Here is a 17,339-nt window from a genome sequence, read left to right on the forward strand (position 1 = left end):
TGTTGTGATTGAGGAGAGGGAGACATCTGCTTGGAATTATCCAGCCCCCTGTTTCAAAACTGATAAGGCATTTACTGCCTTGGTGTTCAATTAGAGCAGGAATAAATGGGTTTGGGGGTGGGATGTGGAGTTTGCTTCACCAGTGGCTTGGCAGGGGGAGAGGGATGGAGGGCACAAAGTGCAAGCAAGGCCCAGTGCTGAGGAGAAAAGGCAGAAGCTGTCTGCAAACCACGTCAGCACGAGGCACAGCTGACAGGTTCTAAGCTGCGTTTGAGGGCTGTGTGCAATGTAAAGAAAACTGTCATTTCCATGGTTTTCGGGCTAATTAAAAAAAATATTTCTACTTCCATTTCCTAATTCCCATCCAGTTGTGTACTTTTTTTTCTTTATCTAACATCCAGAGTAAAATTAACACTCAAATGTATCAAAATCATTTCTGATGTGAATGGGAACCATTCCCCTGAAGTCAGAGTGGGCTGTATGTAAGTATTCCTGATTAATTTGGTGATGAAGCTTGCTTTTTTATTCCTAAATGTCACATGCAGCTTTTCTGAAGCCAAAAGTTTACGTGTTTTATTATCAGAGCACAGGAGATACATCTTCTTATTCTTTCTTTTTACAGGAAAAAAACTGTAATAAAACATGACCTTTTAATACATAATCTGCAACAGAATATGCTGGGCAGATAAAATATGTAACATGAGAAAGACTGCATTGAAACTGAACCTTGACTGGGGCTGAAACTGAACATAACTCTTGCTTCCCTTAGGGAAAGGAAGAACATCAGATAGGAAGGGGACACTGAGTTTTCCTGGACTGAGCAACACCAAGAGCCTGCAAATACGTGGGGCAGATGATCAGGCAAGCTCTGCTCCCTTCCCTGGAGGACTGGGAAGCACAAATTGCCAGCAACAGCCCCATTCTGGGGGATCATTCCAGCGCTCTCAAATTCCCTTATTCCTACAAAAGGCACCCTTCCACACACAGCCAGGTACTTTTCACAGCTACTTCAAATGAATGAGGAGCAGGTAGAAAGATAAAAGCAGAGGAATAAATTGGACCCATTTCTTGAAGGAATCTGTCTGGATTACTGAGGCCAGACATCAAAGAAAGGGGGAAAAAAGCACCCTCTTGCCAAGCTTATGTTTCCATATATGTATTTCCTCCCCAGTCCTCGTGTAGACTCTGCTTTTTGCATCAGCCCTCTTGGCTGATACCGCAACACTTCGCTGCTTTTCATCTTCAAAATGTGAACAAATTCATCCTCGAGGCTCTCAAAATGTGAACAAATTCATCCCTGAGGCTCTGCTGAGAGGAAATGAGACAAATAAATGTGGGGATCCCTCCTTCCCTGCAGGGCTGCGGGAGGTGGGTTGGCTGGGGCACGAGCACCTCCTGGACCCACACACTCTGCAGGCAGGGATGGGTTTGGATTCCTCCAGCAGCCCCTTCTGCCATCCTTGGAGCCCTGAGAAACTGCTCTGTCACTTGGAAAGGAACTGACATTTTCTGGAAAGAGTCTCAAATTCAGCATCCAGCAAAGCGCCTGCTTCTCCTCTGAATTCAGCCCCGTACGCAGAAAAATCTTGTCCTCAAATACCTTCCACCTGACTTTTTCTCTCTTTCTTCCCTATTTTTTCTTTACTCTATCTTTTCCTTGCCCTTTTTTATTTCCTGAAGAGGCAGAAGGAGGTGCAGAGAGGCAGCTGTTGCAGCAGCAGCTCTGCAGACATGCCTGCAGCCTGAGTCACGCACGCCGCGCTCGAGAAATGGAAAAGGAGCTCTTACATCAGGGATGTTGAATCGGATCCTGCCCAGGGAAACATCCAGGAATCACACTCTGCTGCGGACACACATTCACTCCCTTCCCCTGCTTCCCCTCCTCTTTCCATGGATTTTGTGGCAGAGGAGGACCCCAAGGTTTTTAGAGAAGGGTCTGTGCACTTTGGCCACCTTCCCTGCAGCCCTGGCAGGAAAGAAAGGCTTGAAATGCTGAAGGCTGCCCTAGTGTGCCTATGGAAATTCATACACACCTGGAAATCCCTCGTAAGGGAGCTTGGAAAAGGAGGGAGAAAGAGAAAATAAAGAAGAAAAAATGAAAGAAGGAAGAAAGAAAAATAATATAAAAGAGAGACAGGCTAGATGGACATTTAGGTGAAAGCTCCTGCACACAGTTCCTGACTGAGATCTTTAAAGGAAGCTGAGGTATGAAATCCTATGAGAACAGCATGACCAGTGTCTCCTTAGCCCCTTAAAAAAACCCCTATACTCAGTTTGTGATACAAATTTGTTCTTCCAAGGAATGTAGCCTTAGAAGAACCATATCCCAGGAGCTCAAAACAGAAATCATGTGGGGCAGATGCAAGGGGAAGGCTTATCTAAACTCCACCACCACAGCATGGCAAAGCTGCCAAACCTTAGAATTTAAGCATGACTGTGACAATATTATCAGGGGTTTGCTTTTCATTGGTATGTTGGGTTTTTTTTAAAAAAACTTGTGGCAAAGGAGAAAAAAAACTTGAGGACATGAATCTCAAGTATTAGAATGAAAGACATGTTTAAAAGAATCTTAAATCTTGCATCTTGCTTTTTGAAATTTTTTTTTTGTGTGTTGTGGTATCTCTTCCCAGTTTGTTCTGACATGGACACACACTGCCAGGTCTTCCTCCTCCTGTTGTCTCCCTTCTGCTACATCCAACCCCCAGCTAAAATCCCAGGGGGAAAACTCAGGGAAGGGAAAATTCCATGAATCATAAAATCACGGAACAGTTTGGGTTGGAAGGGATCTTAAAGATCACCTCATGCCCCTCCTGCCATGGCAGGGACACCTTCCATTGTCCCAGCCTGTTCCAAGCCCCAGTGTCCAGCCTGGCCTTGGGCACTGGCAGGGATCCAGGGGCAGCCACAGCTGCTCTGGGCAGCCTGTGCCAGGGCCTCACCACCTCAACTGTGATTTTAAAACTTTTTTAAGCCCTGCCTGTGGTTCTGAAGCGAGAAAACAATATCCACAAGCGTTTCTGAAGGTCAGGAGAACCCTCCTGGTCTGGCTTGGTCTCTGTACAGGCGTTGTGAGAAGGAGCTCAAACACGCCGGGCCCTGCCGGGGCACTGAGGCTGAGAGCAGAGCTCAGCATTCACCCCTCACTGCTCACCCCTGTCAGCAACCAATTTACAAAAAAACCCCAACCCAACAAGCAGAAGATTCTGAAACCTGCCCAAGGAGCAGATAGAAAAACCACGTGAGGAGCCCTCAGGAGGTTTGTGAGGCAAGCCTGGCTCCGGCTGCCAGCCTGCACAAGGAGCTGGGACACGCAGCGCTCCTCGCCACGTGGGCTGCACTATCAGCAGGAGATCACGAGCTTTCCAGAAGGTTTTTATCTCCTGTCTCCCTCCCTGTTATGAGTTTTCTCTCCTGGAGGACTGCACGTTGCCTGTGCTCGCTGTCACGGCGCTGGGGCTGAGGGAGGGAACATTCCTGCTCCTTCCCCACAGCCAGCTCTCCTCCCCACCTCTCTGCTGAGCCACAGCGAAGGGGAGTGCTGAAAACCTCACATTCTGCACACCAAAGGGAGGTTCAAACAGCTCAGAAAATATTGGAGTCTACTGCTGCAATGTATTCGAAGAGTGGAACCTAAAGCAGGCTGATTCTATATTAAATTTATTAGCAATTGCCTATTATTGTTGTATCTTTAATTGGAAGGGACAGCTTAGGATTGCTCTGACAGAGTGAAAAACTAAAAACCTTGGGTTCACTTGGCTCAAAGCTACCAGCTGATGACACTCTGGGAGCTCAGGAAAACACTTGTGCAGAGAAACCCATCAGACTGATCTTGTTTGCTGTGTGAACGAGGTCTGTAGTTCTGCAGAACACACACAAGTGTGTGTGAAACTTCCCACATCTCAGTTTTCACAGGAAAAGGGTTTGATCCTTCAGTCCTTCCCTCGTGCCCAGGCTGCAGGGTGGGGACAGAGCAGCACTGACTCCCCTGATCCCGAGTGTGTCCCCAAAACCAGGGGGGTTTGGGATGTGAGTAGGACACAGCCCTCTCTTCTCTCCAGGGAATTTGGCACAGCCCCATTATCCTGTTTTGTAGGCACTGGAAGAGAAGATTGACTTTGATAGACTTTATGACAGCCACAAAAATGTCTCAGAATTTGTATTTCTGAGTCTTTTTATCCTCTCCCCTTTCAGCATCTTATATCAGCACATAAGTATCTTCTTTCACTGTTCCTTTCTTTTGGGGTCTTCATGCGAGGAGTTGGAACTCCTTATGGGGAACTCCTCATGTTTGTGGGGGTTTGAACTAGGTAATCTTTAAGGTCCCTTTCAACCTAAGACTTTCTATGATTCTAAGATAAAAAACAGACCAAGAAAGCAGCAGTTTCTCTCCTGACGGAGCTGAACCCTTTCCCTCCATAATGACACAGCCAGAGGCAGCCCTGATCACACAACCTCAACTGCCATTGCTAAAAAATATGGAAAAAACCTTTTTTTCTCATGCCCATGCTAAATATTGCATTTTTAAACCATAAACTTCTGGGAAATACCTGTACCTTAGAGCCACAGTCTGATTCCAATTTACTGTAGCTCTGGTGGCTGAATTGCCATATTTTGGTGTGGTTTAGACCACCTGACTGCCATAGTGCCATTGCAGAACGGGAGAAACTGCTCCTTCCAGTAAAGTGAAACTTTTTACTTCAATTCTAGTGAAATCCCAACTGTCAGCTGAGGCTGAAATGCTGCAGTACAGCTGCCAGCTCCAGCACTTGCAGATAAACCAGGCTGAGGTCACAGTTTTTTGGCTAAGACACAGCACAGAATTATAATAGCAAGTATATTCTGACAGGTCCCAGCTCTCTGCTTGGGGTTTGTTTGTTTAGATTTGTTTCTCTCTCTGTATTTCAAGGCATTGATTCTATAGAAGCATGTCAGTTCATTAACAAATCCTGTCAGCTGTTTCCTTTGGCACTGGGAATGAGTTGTTTCCCTGCTAAATTAATCCAGCTCCAATGTCACTTGCACACCAATCAGTGCTCCCATTCAGGGAGGTCGGGCAGAAAAGTGGAGAGAACGACTTCTTTTCTTTTAACCAAAAAGAGGAAACAAAACATTGCTGAACTCTGAAGCCTCACTGGAGCTGGTCGTATCAGCACTGTGCATGAAGATGGCTGCTGCCTGATTCCCAGCCCATGGAATTCTGCTGAGCCTCCTCAGTCCTGGGGGAAAGCTTTCAGAGTGACCTCCAACACTGAGCCATTACATCCCAACCCATCCTGGCTACTGGGTCTCCATGAAGAAGTGGAAAATGTGCAAGGGGGACAATCAGAGGTGACCTAAACCTCTGGAGTTCTCTGGGATCCTAAGGGATTTATAGGATAAGATGGAGGCCTGAGTTGGATTTTGTCTCCTGAAAAAATAGAAGAATTTTTACAGAGGGAATAAAAGGCAGCAATGTAACCTCATATATTGCCTTTTTTATATTGCTTTGTTAAGGCTGGGCTATAAACCTGACAAAAAGGAGCATAAAATGATGGGGAAATGAAGAGTGAACTCAGCTCCTCTAAAATATTCCAGATTTTTCTTTCCATTTCCATGTTCCAGTGGACACTGCCAGTGGCCCACCAGCCACAACCACACTGATGTCACCCTCACTGCTCCCTCTGCAAAGCTGGACAATGAAATCCTGGCAGAAGGAAACTGTCCAGGACATACCTGGGATGTTCCTGATGTCCTCAGGGACAAAGCAATCCTCCCTCCATACTCACCTTCATCTGCCCTCAGCTTATCTCAGCTTTTCATCCTTCTGTGACATCCCCAGCCTCAGGTACACACAGGAGTCAGCACTGGGAAAGTTCCTCAGCATCTGTTCACAGTTACATTGCTCTGACATTCATAATTATGACCTTTGTCAGCAGATCATGTAAGCATGAAATTAACTTTGAAAATCAGTAATTCCGCTGACTTCACCTGGGTCACTCACATGTTTGAAGTTAAAAGAACACTGAAGAGCTTTGCTGTGTACAGACGTGCCCTGACACAGAGCAAAACGTTTCCAGTCACAGACAAGCAGCCAGTAGCCACAGACTGTTCCACTCTCCAGCTCAGATTTAATCTTCCAGGGGCTCTGTTTCACTGACACAGCCGTGAACTGCTTCCCTCTAAGACCCACATGCTGCAATCAACTTCCAAGGGATTTCTGAGTGCATACATTACTGTCCCTTGCACACCAGCAGAGCATCAGTATTACACATGTAATGCACCCCAGCCCAGCCAGCTGCTCCAAAAAGTGGTTTATTTTGCAGCTGATGGATGCTTTGCTGATTCTGGAAATCTCTCCATATGACAAGTGTTTCTAAAACATTTAAGGTACTACAGAGCTGAAGGTTCTCAAGAGTGCAATCATCTTTTGCAGCTAAATCATGGTAAGGAATGTACTTGCAATGTGAGCTCGCTCACAGGTTTTCTGCCTGTGACAAATTGAGTCCAGCACAAATAATTTTGGGGTTGCAATTACAAATGGGCAGCGCCTGGAAATTCATCACCAAAGTATTTAATGAATATCCACAGAAGTAATCTCAACAGCTGCAAGCCATCGAGATTTCAAACCCTAGGCTGCCAAGTCAGGTACCAGTAACTCTTCCAGAAGTCACTCAGAACATCTTGCCCAGTACATATGAACACATTTTGATGGGTCTAAATATGAGAAACCACCAAAATGACATTCAGTGTTTCCACAGATAACAGATGGTTTCACACGTTGCTCCCCACTTGGGGTTGTCTAATGTATCTGAATCGTGTTTTGAAACATAACTCAAGGTTTGGAAAATCTCTAAGGTTTTCAATAAATGGAGTTTAATGTCAAGACTACTCAAAGCAGCTGTTCCTCCTAATCATGGAAAATCACATCCAGGTTTTTTTTGCATGACCCAATGAAGAAATTATGTAAATTAGGAGTCCCATGCACCTCCACCCCCACCATTCTCCAATGCTTTACATGAAACCACAGAAAGATAACAGCACATGTCTCAGAGCTTCGTGTGCTGCCACTTTTTACTCCACACAAGGTGTTTGTGTTTCTCTCTCCACTCCTACCTGCAGCAGGTGAGAAATGGCTCAATGCTTGTATTTGAGCTCCATGTTCCACACCAATATCAGAAAGAGGGAGCAGGGGCTCATCTGCATCCTTGGAGATCCCCAGGACACAGGGATGGGAATGCTGCTCCCTTCCCCAGGTTTTTGATGAGCTTTTCCCACCTCTAGAGTCAGGAACCCACAGGTCCAGCCTGGCCTGCTGCCATCAGATGTTTGCTCTGCAGAAATGCAGGCTCTCAGCTCTCTCCTGGGCATTATTTCCCACTCCATGCCCCTGCAGAGTCCCTGGAAGCAGCAGGGTGCTCCTGCCCCGTCACCTCCTGTGCCAGTCACAGCAAAGCCAACACCTGCACTACAGGCAGAAGAAACACAACCACAGTTTCCACAGACAAGCACAAAGGGCTTGGCACTGTTGTCCCTGGGAAGCACAGCCCAGCTCTGCAGAGCAGTGCCTGGTGTGATTTACAGAAACAGAAATTGATCTACACATGCACACGCTGAGAAAACTCCTGCATGGACTTGCAACACCCAGACCATAATCTCTTAGGAAAATCAAAGTCAGAAGTGAAGAAAAGAGCAAAATGATTTTGCAAGACCGTGACCAATTTTTTCCTGTGGTTTGGGGTCTGTGAACTGCCTCGTGTGCTACAAATGCCAAAGCCAGGCAAGGCTGATGGTTCCATTCCACAACACTGCCTCAAAGCTCCTGCTGGGATGAAGAACCTCATGCTGTCAACACCACACACAGCTCTTCCAGAATGCAAACCTTCAGCTGGACACCCCACCGAACTAAAAAAAAACAATCCCAGTTTACCCCAACTGAAAAATAATCAATGATAAATGTATTTCTTCAGGAGCAGATCTCAACATCTCCAAATCCACGCAGTCAGACAGACGCCTGTAGAGGTAATTTATTGCATTTTCTTGTCCTGCTTCTAAAAGAGGTGGAGATTGCATCTTACAATCTTCTAAATCTGCCTTTATTACAGGTACAAGAGAGTTTGGTATGTTCAGCAAAGCCTGTATTAGCAGTTTTATGGTTTTTTATGTTTTTATATTCTTTTAATCGCTGACATGGAATGTAAATAGTTTCCTCAATTGCTGCATACTTCCCATTCCTGCAGGAAGGCACACCCTTCGACAAAGATTAAGAGAATATAAAGTGAAATCCCTGTTTACTAAAGGAATTAAATTCTCCTCTAGTTACTGGAACACAGCAACCTGTGCATGGGGGATCTACACACCCTCAAGGACAGGTTTCCAACAGCTAAGGGGCTCTAAAAATAACAAAGGAAGCTGAAGATTTGAGCTTGATGTCGAGTAATAAAGTGAACTGGAATTCATCACAGCTGGGTAATGTTGGGGTTCATCCAAATGACTGGGAATAAAAAGCATCTTGCACTGTTTTACTCCAGAGGACTAAAGAGGTGCCCCATGGTTTTCCATTGATGTTGTCCATCCCCAGCCCGAGGCAGGATGTCCTTGGCCTCCCCTGGACATTTGCTTTCACAGGCACATTCCTTCCTCCTGACACATCCAACTGCATCTCTCCCTCTATTAAACTGACAAAAATACCTTTGTGGCTTTGATTCCCCAGCAGGGGAACCTGCACAACTCACAGATCCTTGGGAACTGTTGTAAAAGGTTTTCCCTGGGTTGAGAGTGATCTTTGGTTTGCCTTTGACAAACAGCACGCAGTTGTCCTGATCTGGATTCCCACCATACATCCTTGAGATTCTCTTAGAGGAAAACAGAACACTTGCAGGGTAGACAAAGACTTTGATGACTTTTTCCATTTGTCATGGACTTCCAAAGCAGTGATTTCATTCCTGTACAGTTTTGGCTTTTAACAACTCTGCCTATGGGACCACATCTACAGCAGTCCCTGATCCCCCTCTGAAACCTCATGGACATGAGCAGGATTTGCCAAGAGCACATGGAAAAAGGTGCACACAAACACAGGCTCAAGCCCCGCACTGGTCCGGGGCTGCAGGAACAGCACAACCATCCCATCATCAGCCCCCTGCCAGCAAACCCAGAGAGCTCCATTTAACATTCCAGCAGGGGTTAATCCCCAAGCCTTGACCCTTCACCCTGGACGGACACTGCATGGAGCAGATCATGGGTGCAGACAGCATTACGAGGGATGAGTCCTCCCCAAAAAAGTCCACAGACTGTAGGATATTCCAGATTACTATAAATAAAAGGCCTTACCACAGGAAAGGAGGACAAATCCAAAAGAAATACACAGGAAAACCCTGAGAGGCAACATGTCCATTTTCAACCCCACATAAATGTACACAACCATAGAGATTCTTGCTCTATCAGCAATGCACAAATATCCATAATCCAAACTGGAACGAAACTCTCTTGTTAGGAGACTCTTTATAGGGACCAGTAACAAAACTGGCCCCAGATTAACTTTAAACCATCAATTTTAAAATTACAACCCTCCTCCAAAAGTACAAAGTGACCATGCAGCAGGGTACTTACTCATTCCTCTCCAGATCGATGACCAGATGTTTATTTTCAGCTTGAATTACAAACTGCAGCAGTGCCGGGTGGTTCTGAAAAAGGAAAACAGAGTTGGCTGAGTCCAAACCCAGAGCTCATCATCCTGCACCCGGCTCTGCCAGGGAAATGGACACATCATGGAGTCAAAGGAAGGTTGGCTAGGAAGGGGTTTTAAGAACCATTTAGTTCTTAAAACCCCTTCCTTTAGACACCTTCCACTGTCCCAGGCTGCTCCCAGCCCCAGTGTCCAACCTGGCCTTGGACACTGCCAGGGATCCAGGGGCAGCCCCAGCTGCTCTGGGCACCCTGTGCCAGGGCCTGCCCACCCTCACAGGGAACAATTCCTTCCCAGTATCCAAGACGTATTTCAAATTTTTAAGATGCATTTTAAGCTTTTCATAAGGCAGAATTAAGTTTCATCTTAAAAGAAAGAAGAAGTGGTGTTGCAGAATTAAAGGCACAGAATATCCCGAGTTGAAAGGGACACATAAGCATTGTCAAGTTCAAAAGAAGTGAAATATCAATAAAAATATGGTCAATAGTATTACCCAGTATCTCTGTGACAACAGACAAAGTATTTATGCAGATACAAGTATTTAAGAGAACTTTCTAAACAAAACACCAGCAACAGAGCCCACAGAAATCCCTGTTGCACTCCAGAGTGGATCAGGACATCTGGATTGCATTTTCAAGCACCATCATGACTGCATGCAATCTTCATACTGCCTTTCCCCTGGTTCTAAGACCCCAGTTCTTTTTCATCTCAAGCAGCCAAAGGTAAACCCAGTAATTTTTGGGTGAGCTGTGAGAGGGCATTTGGGCCAGTGGAGCATAAAGACTTGCAGGAAGGGGCAATGCACCTAACACAGGCACTTCAAGGAGAAAGGACAGTTTGCAATATGCTGGCTACTCTTGATCCAAAAGACTCAGCTCAAATATATTTTAAAACTGTTTACATTTAACTTACATTTAATTAAACAAACTCACTGGTTTGCACGACAGCATTTCCTTGTTTGAAATTCCAACAGTAGCTCCATAAATCAGCTGTTCCCCTGTATACTCAAGATGCTTTTCTGGAGATTTGTGTCAGCCAATTGCAGCTAGAACCATTTTAGGATTCTAGTGTTTAATTGATTTATTGAGAAATGTGTCTGAATTTGTGATTGCTGCAGCAAAGCCCCAGTGGAGCCCCTGTGACAGACAGAGCATCCCCGTCCCTGGAATGCAGCAATTTTCAAATTGTTTGAAAAATTAGAGATGTTTGTTAAAAAGCAAAATTATTGGGAGGCTGTCATAGACTAAACAAAATTGTTCAAATGAGAAATAGCTGAGAACTCCCCAGTGCTCTCAGGCTTTATTGAGCCCAGGCTGGGAGTGAGATACCACTGCTTTATCCAAAGTGTCCTGCTCGTGAGAATCCAAACGTGCTTTCTCAGCAACAGCATTGAAATTCTGCATCTCTGTGAACTCTGCAGAAACCAGATCCCACTAGAATGCTAAATAAATGCTTCAGACTATCCTTGGCACTCAGCAAACACGTGGGAGTCATTTATTGGCATGAATATTTAGAAGCAGTGTTGATTATGACTTCAATATTAGTGCATTGCTTCCAAAACCCGTGAGATCTACAGAATATGGAGTTTTGAGAGAGCAAACCACAATTAATTACAATATAACACAGTAAATAATTAAGATATTGCAGTGGCACAAATGGATTCTTTTCAGCTGAAGGCCCTCTTAATATGGAAATGACAACTATGTTTATTCATGAGTTCACAGTGGTACTTATTTGACAGTCAATGGATGTTGGTAAAGTTGCAAAGTTAAAAAAGCAGCTGCAGAATAGAACAGGCTGTTACAAGACAGAATCATCTCTCAGAGAATTCCTAAAGCTGAAACTTCTTCTCATGGAGCACAATAATGGCCCCAGTTAAGGATGCTGCATTGCTTTGCACAAGACCCAGGTTCAGAATCTTGCTTCACCATCGATTTTTCTTTCAAACAAATGCTCATTTCCTTCTTTTCCATCTGCAAGGAGATGAGACTATATTTTTTCTTAGTCTGACTGGAATTCATAAGCACAAATACAGCAAAAATTACCCGCTGCACAGGTGTTAGGGTGACTACAAACAGAAACACTTGAAATTACAAATTTCTAATGGCAAAGAAAAATGAGTCTCTTTCAGAAAGGGCATTTGAGGTTTGTGTTTTAGTTTTTCCTCCTCTTTTTTAATCCATACTGCTGCGAAATTAATTCAGGTTTTTTGTTTGTTAGGGGTTGGGTGTTTTTTAGCTTTTCTTGCAGGGGCTGTGGAGTATTTCCTAAAGTGTTTGCACATTTTTGCCACAACCCCCTAGAAGTTCAGGTTAAATCCCATGAAACACTTTGATACCCTCTCCTTACAATCAGTATTTTCAGAACTGAGTCGCAGGGTGAAATGGAAATGACTATAAATACAGATATTAGAGCACGGCTTTATATTTTCCACAGAGAATAATCAGAAAAGCACCTTCTGGGGGTACAGAGCCCCCTCCTCAGAATGTTTGAGAGCCACTTGTTCTAAGTCTTCCTTAAGAACCACAAAAATAATTTCCATGCTGGTGCCAAAACTTACTCCCATATTGATCCCTTTAAAATTATTGACTGTGGAGGCCAAGTGGACCAAATGCGGGTGACATTATTTAAACCATAATGAAGAATTTTTGGGGGGTTCTACTTTCTTTTCTCACAGACTCAATTATTCTACTTCTCTCCTAAAACTGCAGTTTGCTGTTGTCCTTTTTTGGTAATATTTTTTGTGGCATAAGAGAAGATTTCATCAGTGCACACAAGCTTTTCCCTGATATCCTAAGAGGCCAAACTTCAGGATGATTGAAGTAGGAATCTCCACAACTTTCTCCTCTTATTTAGAGGATTTGCTTCCAAAATCTGCATCAAATTGTATTAAAAAACCCAGGAAAAGCATTCCCCCGCCTAATTTGCTTCTTTCTTACTTGGAGCTGAGGGGTTTTGGTCTGAATTGATGTTAGAAAAACTCAATATTCTGAAGGAAATTAGTGAAACATTAAGTCAAGGTCAAGCAAGAATTCTCACTGATAAAGCAGATTAAAAAGACCAATAAATCAGCACTTGATTAACTAGAAGATGAAGGGGCAGCAGCTTATTTCTGAGTCAGAACAGTTCTGCAGTAAAACTACTTTAACTAGTACATGTTTCATAAGTACTGCTTTTTTTCCCTTTTTAAAATCACATTGATCCTCATTGAGAAAGAGAAAAGGAAGGATAGTTTAGGGATTAAGGGCTTCCCCTGTGAATGTGGGGGTGGTCTTAGGAATACAGTCTAATAATAATGATATCTAGGCACAAAATAACACATTTCTATTCCTGAAATACTTTTGGAGAAGATACATTGGGATAAAATTTGTTCACCTTGGTGGGATGCCCATTCTGAAATTTGAATGCAAAGGATTTGTCACTGAGCAAAATCTTAATTATTGCTGGATCCCCCTTTCCTTTGGGCTGTGATCCCACTGCAGGGCTGTGAGCTTTTCCCTACTGGGACTGGGAGAGAAGACTCCAAGTCATTTCTTATTACATTTGAAGAGGAAAAAACTCTTTAAATGTAATAAGATGGAATGGGGAGTCCTAAAACATCTGTCTTTGCAGCTCCCTCTCTATAAAAAGAAAGGATTTTATTGGATTGAGGTGCATGAGTGAGATCAGCACACACAACTTTAAATAAATTCTAGCAATTATATAATAGAAATAAAGCGAAATATCTACAGATAAGGAAAAGAGTGAAAATGAACTCAAACCAGCGGCATTAATTCGTTTGGAAACAGAAATGCATTTTCAGCTGTATCCAGTGTCTAAATCCACAGTTTGAGGATAGAGATCAGTACAAGAAATAGAACCAAAAGGGGTCATTTTGCTTCTCTGGTTTCCAAGTTTGAAATTATATCCTGACAGGGCCAGGCTGAAATAGGCAGGTTTGTTTAATCCAGCAAAGTGGTTTCCAGGCCCTCCAGAGCTGGAATTAACTTTGCTAAAGCCAGCCCTGCAACAGGCTCAGCTTTGCCTGTGCCCAAGGTGACCTTGGCCCATGCAGCGCTGAAATGGGTAAAAATCAGTAAGATATAAAGGAAAAAATAATAATTAAGAGGAGAATTATGGCTTGTAATTAGTTGTATGCAACGTGGCTCCTGACATTCCACAGGGAGCTAAATAAAATCCTTCCCTTCACAGAGGGTCACATTTCATAATTACCTGCCTGGCCTTCAGTGTGAGGACAGAGAAACTACATCAAGTCAAACCAGACTCAATGACTGGATGGACAAAGGATTCTACCAGGGGGGCATTTGGGAGCATTTTTTCATCCACAGTTTTAAACTGTGCTAAAAGCACTGATGTTTGCTGTCTCCCACTTTGGGAGAGCCCACCTGGAGCAGGAGCACAGCTCTGGGGCAGGACATGGACATGGAGCTCTTGGAGAAAGTCCAGAGGAGGCCACAAAGGTGATGAGAGTGCCAGGCTGGAGAGCTGGGAATGCTCCTGGAGAGGAGAAGCTTCAGGAGCTCAGAGCCCCTTCCAGGGCCTAAAGGGGCTCCAGGAGAGCTGGAGAGGGACTGGGGACAAGGCATGGAAGAACAGTGTGGGAATCAGAAAAACAGAAACTCCCACAGACACTGAAGGTTAGTGGTGACAATGATAGGACAGGACACGGGAAATGGCTTCCATTGCCAGAGGGGAGGGATGGATGGGATTTTGGGCAAAAAACTCTTCCCTGTGAGGGTGGGCAGCCCTGGCACAGGGTGCCCAGAGCAGCTGGGGCTGCCCCTGGATCCCTGGCAGTGCCCAAGGCCAGGCTGGACACTGGGGCTGGGAGCAGCTGGGACAGTGGAAAGTGTCCCTGCCCATGGCTGAGGCGTTGCACTAGATGACCTTTAAGGTCCCTTCCAACCCAAACCTTTCTGTGAGTCCATGATCCCATGTACTTTCTTCTCTATGCTCTTAAAACCAGAAATTCCAGCACAAAAAAATAAAGGTTTTGAGATTGTTAATTGCTAAACACAGCTCTGGAAATTAAGTACCTTTGAGATTTATCAGGTAGTCCTATTCCACACACATAGAGGTTTTTGGTTTTTTTTGATCAGAAGACTTAACACCAGGAATTAGAAACTGCATAACTGGGGAACAGAGTCCATTATTTCCAGCAGGGAAAAATTCCATGCCATTTTTTGCTATCTATATGAAAATACCTTTTATTTCTCTCATTTATCATACACTGACATTCTGCATTTAGTGCTAAAAGGTGTATTTACAGTATCAGATCTTTGGGCTGATATTATTCCTCTACTATCTATAAAACACAAAAAGGGAGAAGCTGGGAAATCTATAAGAAATAAAGTCACTCAGGGAATCTTACCATGGAAACTGGAACTCAATCCAACAAAGGCAAGCTGTCTACAAAATATATACATTTAAGATAACTACAACCTGCAACAAATGCTGTAAATTGTATGCAATGCTTTTAAACCCATAAACATTTCCTGGTTTTCTTTTGGCTTCAGTTTGGAAGCGAACACAAAGTGCAACGTTTTCTGCAAACACCTCCAAGACTGAGCAATATTTCATGTGCAGGTCATGAAAAGCATAAACATTTAATTCTTATGGTTTTGCAGGTTCCTGGGGGCAGCACATTCAGCTGTGCTTTGCCTGCTCTCAGATGAGAAGGATGTATCCCTGTGGCTGCTTATAATGAGCACCAACTAAGAGAACAGAGCCTTTTGCAGTTGTTTTTTTATTTTCTTTAATGGCTTAGCAAAGACTCCCAAGCCTTTAACAAACTGGCTGAGCCATTCCAGTAATGTAGGAAACCAAAGAACTTGCAAGTTTGTCCCCAAGTTTATTTTAAAGAGATTATTTGAAAGCAGAATGATCAGATTTTTGCTTTCTTGCTGGCTGTACAGAGAGATGCAAGATTCCTCTATCTGGAAGGCACAACAGCTAAATTTGTTAGGTTTTCTTTAATATTTTTGTCTTCTTTTTCTTAACTCCTATAGCAAATTGCAACTGCTGCTTGGAGATAGTCAGGCTTTTCCACCCTCTCCTTTTCCTGCTCCCCACACTGCCATATTATAAATCCATGGAAAATTTATATATATACACATTAAAAAATGTATATATTTTTTAAAACCTTCTGCCCCACACAATGTGGCAGAACCCATGGCAGTTGAGGTCCTAAAGCAATTTTTCTGCTCCTTCCCTGGCTTCCTTACAGGAATCATGGAATGGTTTCAGTTGGAAGGAACCTCTAAAGATGATCCAGTCCAATCCCCCTGCAATGAGCAGGAAAACCTTCCACCAGCTGGCAGAAACCCCCACCATGGAGCTCATGGGATGCAGATAAAATAGCAGCACTTGGGAACAACCCAAATTTGGGAAACTTCTCTTCATAAGCGAAAAGCACTTTCAATTAAGATGAAAACTCTCAATATTTCTGTGTGCTGCCTCTGCAGCAGTGCCAGGGCCAGCCCCTGTCCATCAGGTTGTTTGGCAGCATCTGCTGAAGGTGCTGTGAATTTCCATATCTGTGTTTGAATTCCCAGCTCCTTGCTCACTACTGGTGCCCCAGGATCCCTATCCAGACTTAAAAAATCCAAGCAAACAATGCTCAAGAAAGAGGAAACCCAGAAGTTCATTGTGCCAGACCAAAATCAATAAAATTACACAGCTCCAGCTCCCCATTTCCTGCTTTCCATGCAGGAATACAAAGCTAATGACTGCTCCTGGAAAGGGAAAACATGCTTACAACTTAGCTACATCCTCTCTGTGAGCTATTCCTGATTTACATTTTCTTAAAAATCAAAGGATAACCAGGCTAAAACATGTTTAAAATGTCATAACACCAAACAGCAAATATTTTAGGAGCAGATCCAAAATAACTGGTTTGATGTTTGAAAGAAATCTGCACCTTGTCAGGCTGAGTTATGTTGTGAATTTATTCACTATCAATAAAAAGTCAGGCATAAAACCTGAATTCAGCCTTTACACCATATTTTCATTATCAACCACTGAGGTTATGCTAAAATATATTAAGGTGCATTTAACCAGCTAAAAAGGGATTAGCAGAAAATTTTCAGCTTTATACTTTAAAAAACAAAGTAAAATCAATTCTTTTTTTTATTGCATCTAAGCAGTGCAAATAGGACAGCCCTTGGTTTTTACAGCAGCTCTCCAATTATCCTCTGAACTAGATCTGTTAAAACCAGGTCAAAATCAGTATTCCCTCTTCAGTACAAACCTTGCAACAACAAAAAAAATGCTTGAAAGATTTTCAAAATCAAGTTCTGAGAGAACAAACATGGGTGAGTTATGAAGAGGGGAACTGGTGCTGCCAGCACTTTGAAAGAGCTGATGGGGAGCGAGCTCTGGGATGCTCCAGCTCATGATGTGGGCTGGGAGAGGGATGGGAGCTGGAACACAAAGCAGCCAGGGCAGGCACGGGAGCCTTTCTGAGCCTTTGCAGCAGGCTGGGGGCAAAGCAGCCCAAGGCAGCTTTCGGTGTGGATTTATTGCCCTTCCCTGAGTGCCTGGTGACCTGTGAGGAGTCTGCTCTGCAGCTGGGGGAGGGGATTCCCTGGATTCACAGGCCACAAAAAAAAAAAAAAGGGAAGAAATGAAAATGCAACAGCATATGGTTTTGACTGAATGAAATGACTGCACTGAAGTG

General features: G+C 43.8%; 1 protein-coding gene across 2 annotated transcripts in view; it reads right to left on the minus strand.

The window, feature by feature from the left end:
* Positions 1 to 17,339, minus strand: part of ADAM12 (ADAM metallopeptidase domain 12) — a 177,152-nt gene that overhangs the window by 121,695 nt on the left and 38,118 nt on the right. For both annotated transcript variants that reach the window (XM_039731460.1, XM_039731459.1), the window contains exon 3: positions 9,586 to 9,659. In XM_039731460.1, the coding sequence (XP_039587394.1) occupies positions 9,586 to 9,659 (74 nt within the window). The remainder of the gene's footprint in view (positions 1 to 9,585; positions 9,660 to 17,339) is intronic.

Source organism: Passer montanus, unplaced genomic scaffold (assembly GCF_014805655.1).
Source record: "Passer montanus isolate IOZ18808 unplaced genomic scaffold, ASM1480565v1 scaffold77, whole genome shotgun sequence".
Lineage (NCBI taxonomy): Eukaryota > Metazoa > Chordata > Aves > Passeriformes > Passeridae > Passer > Passer montanus.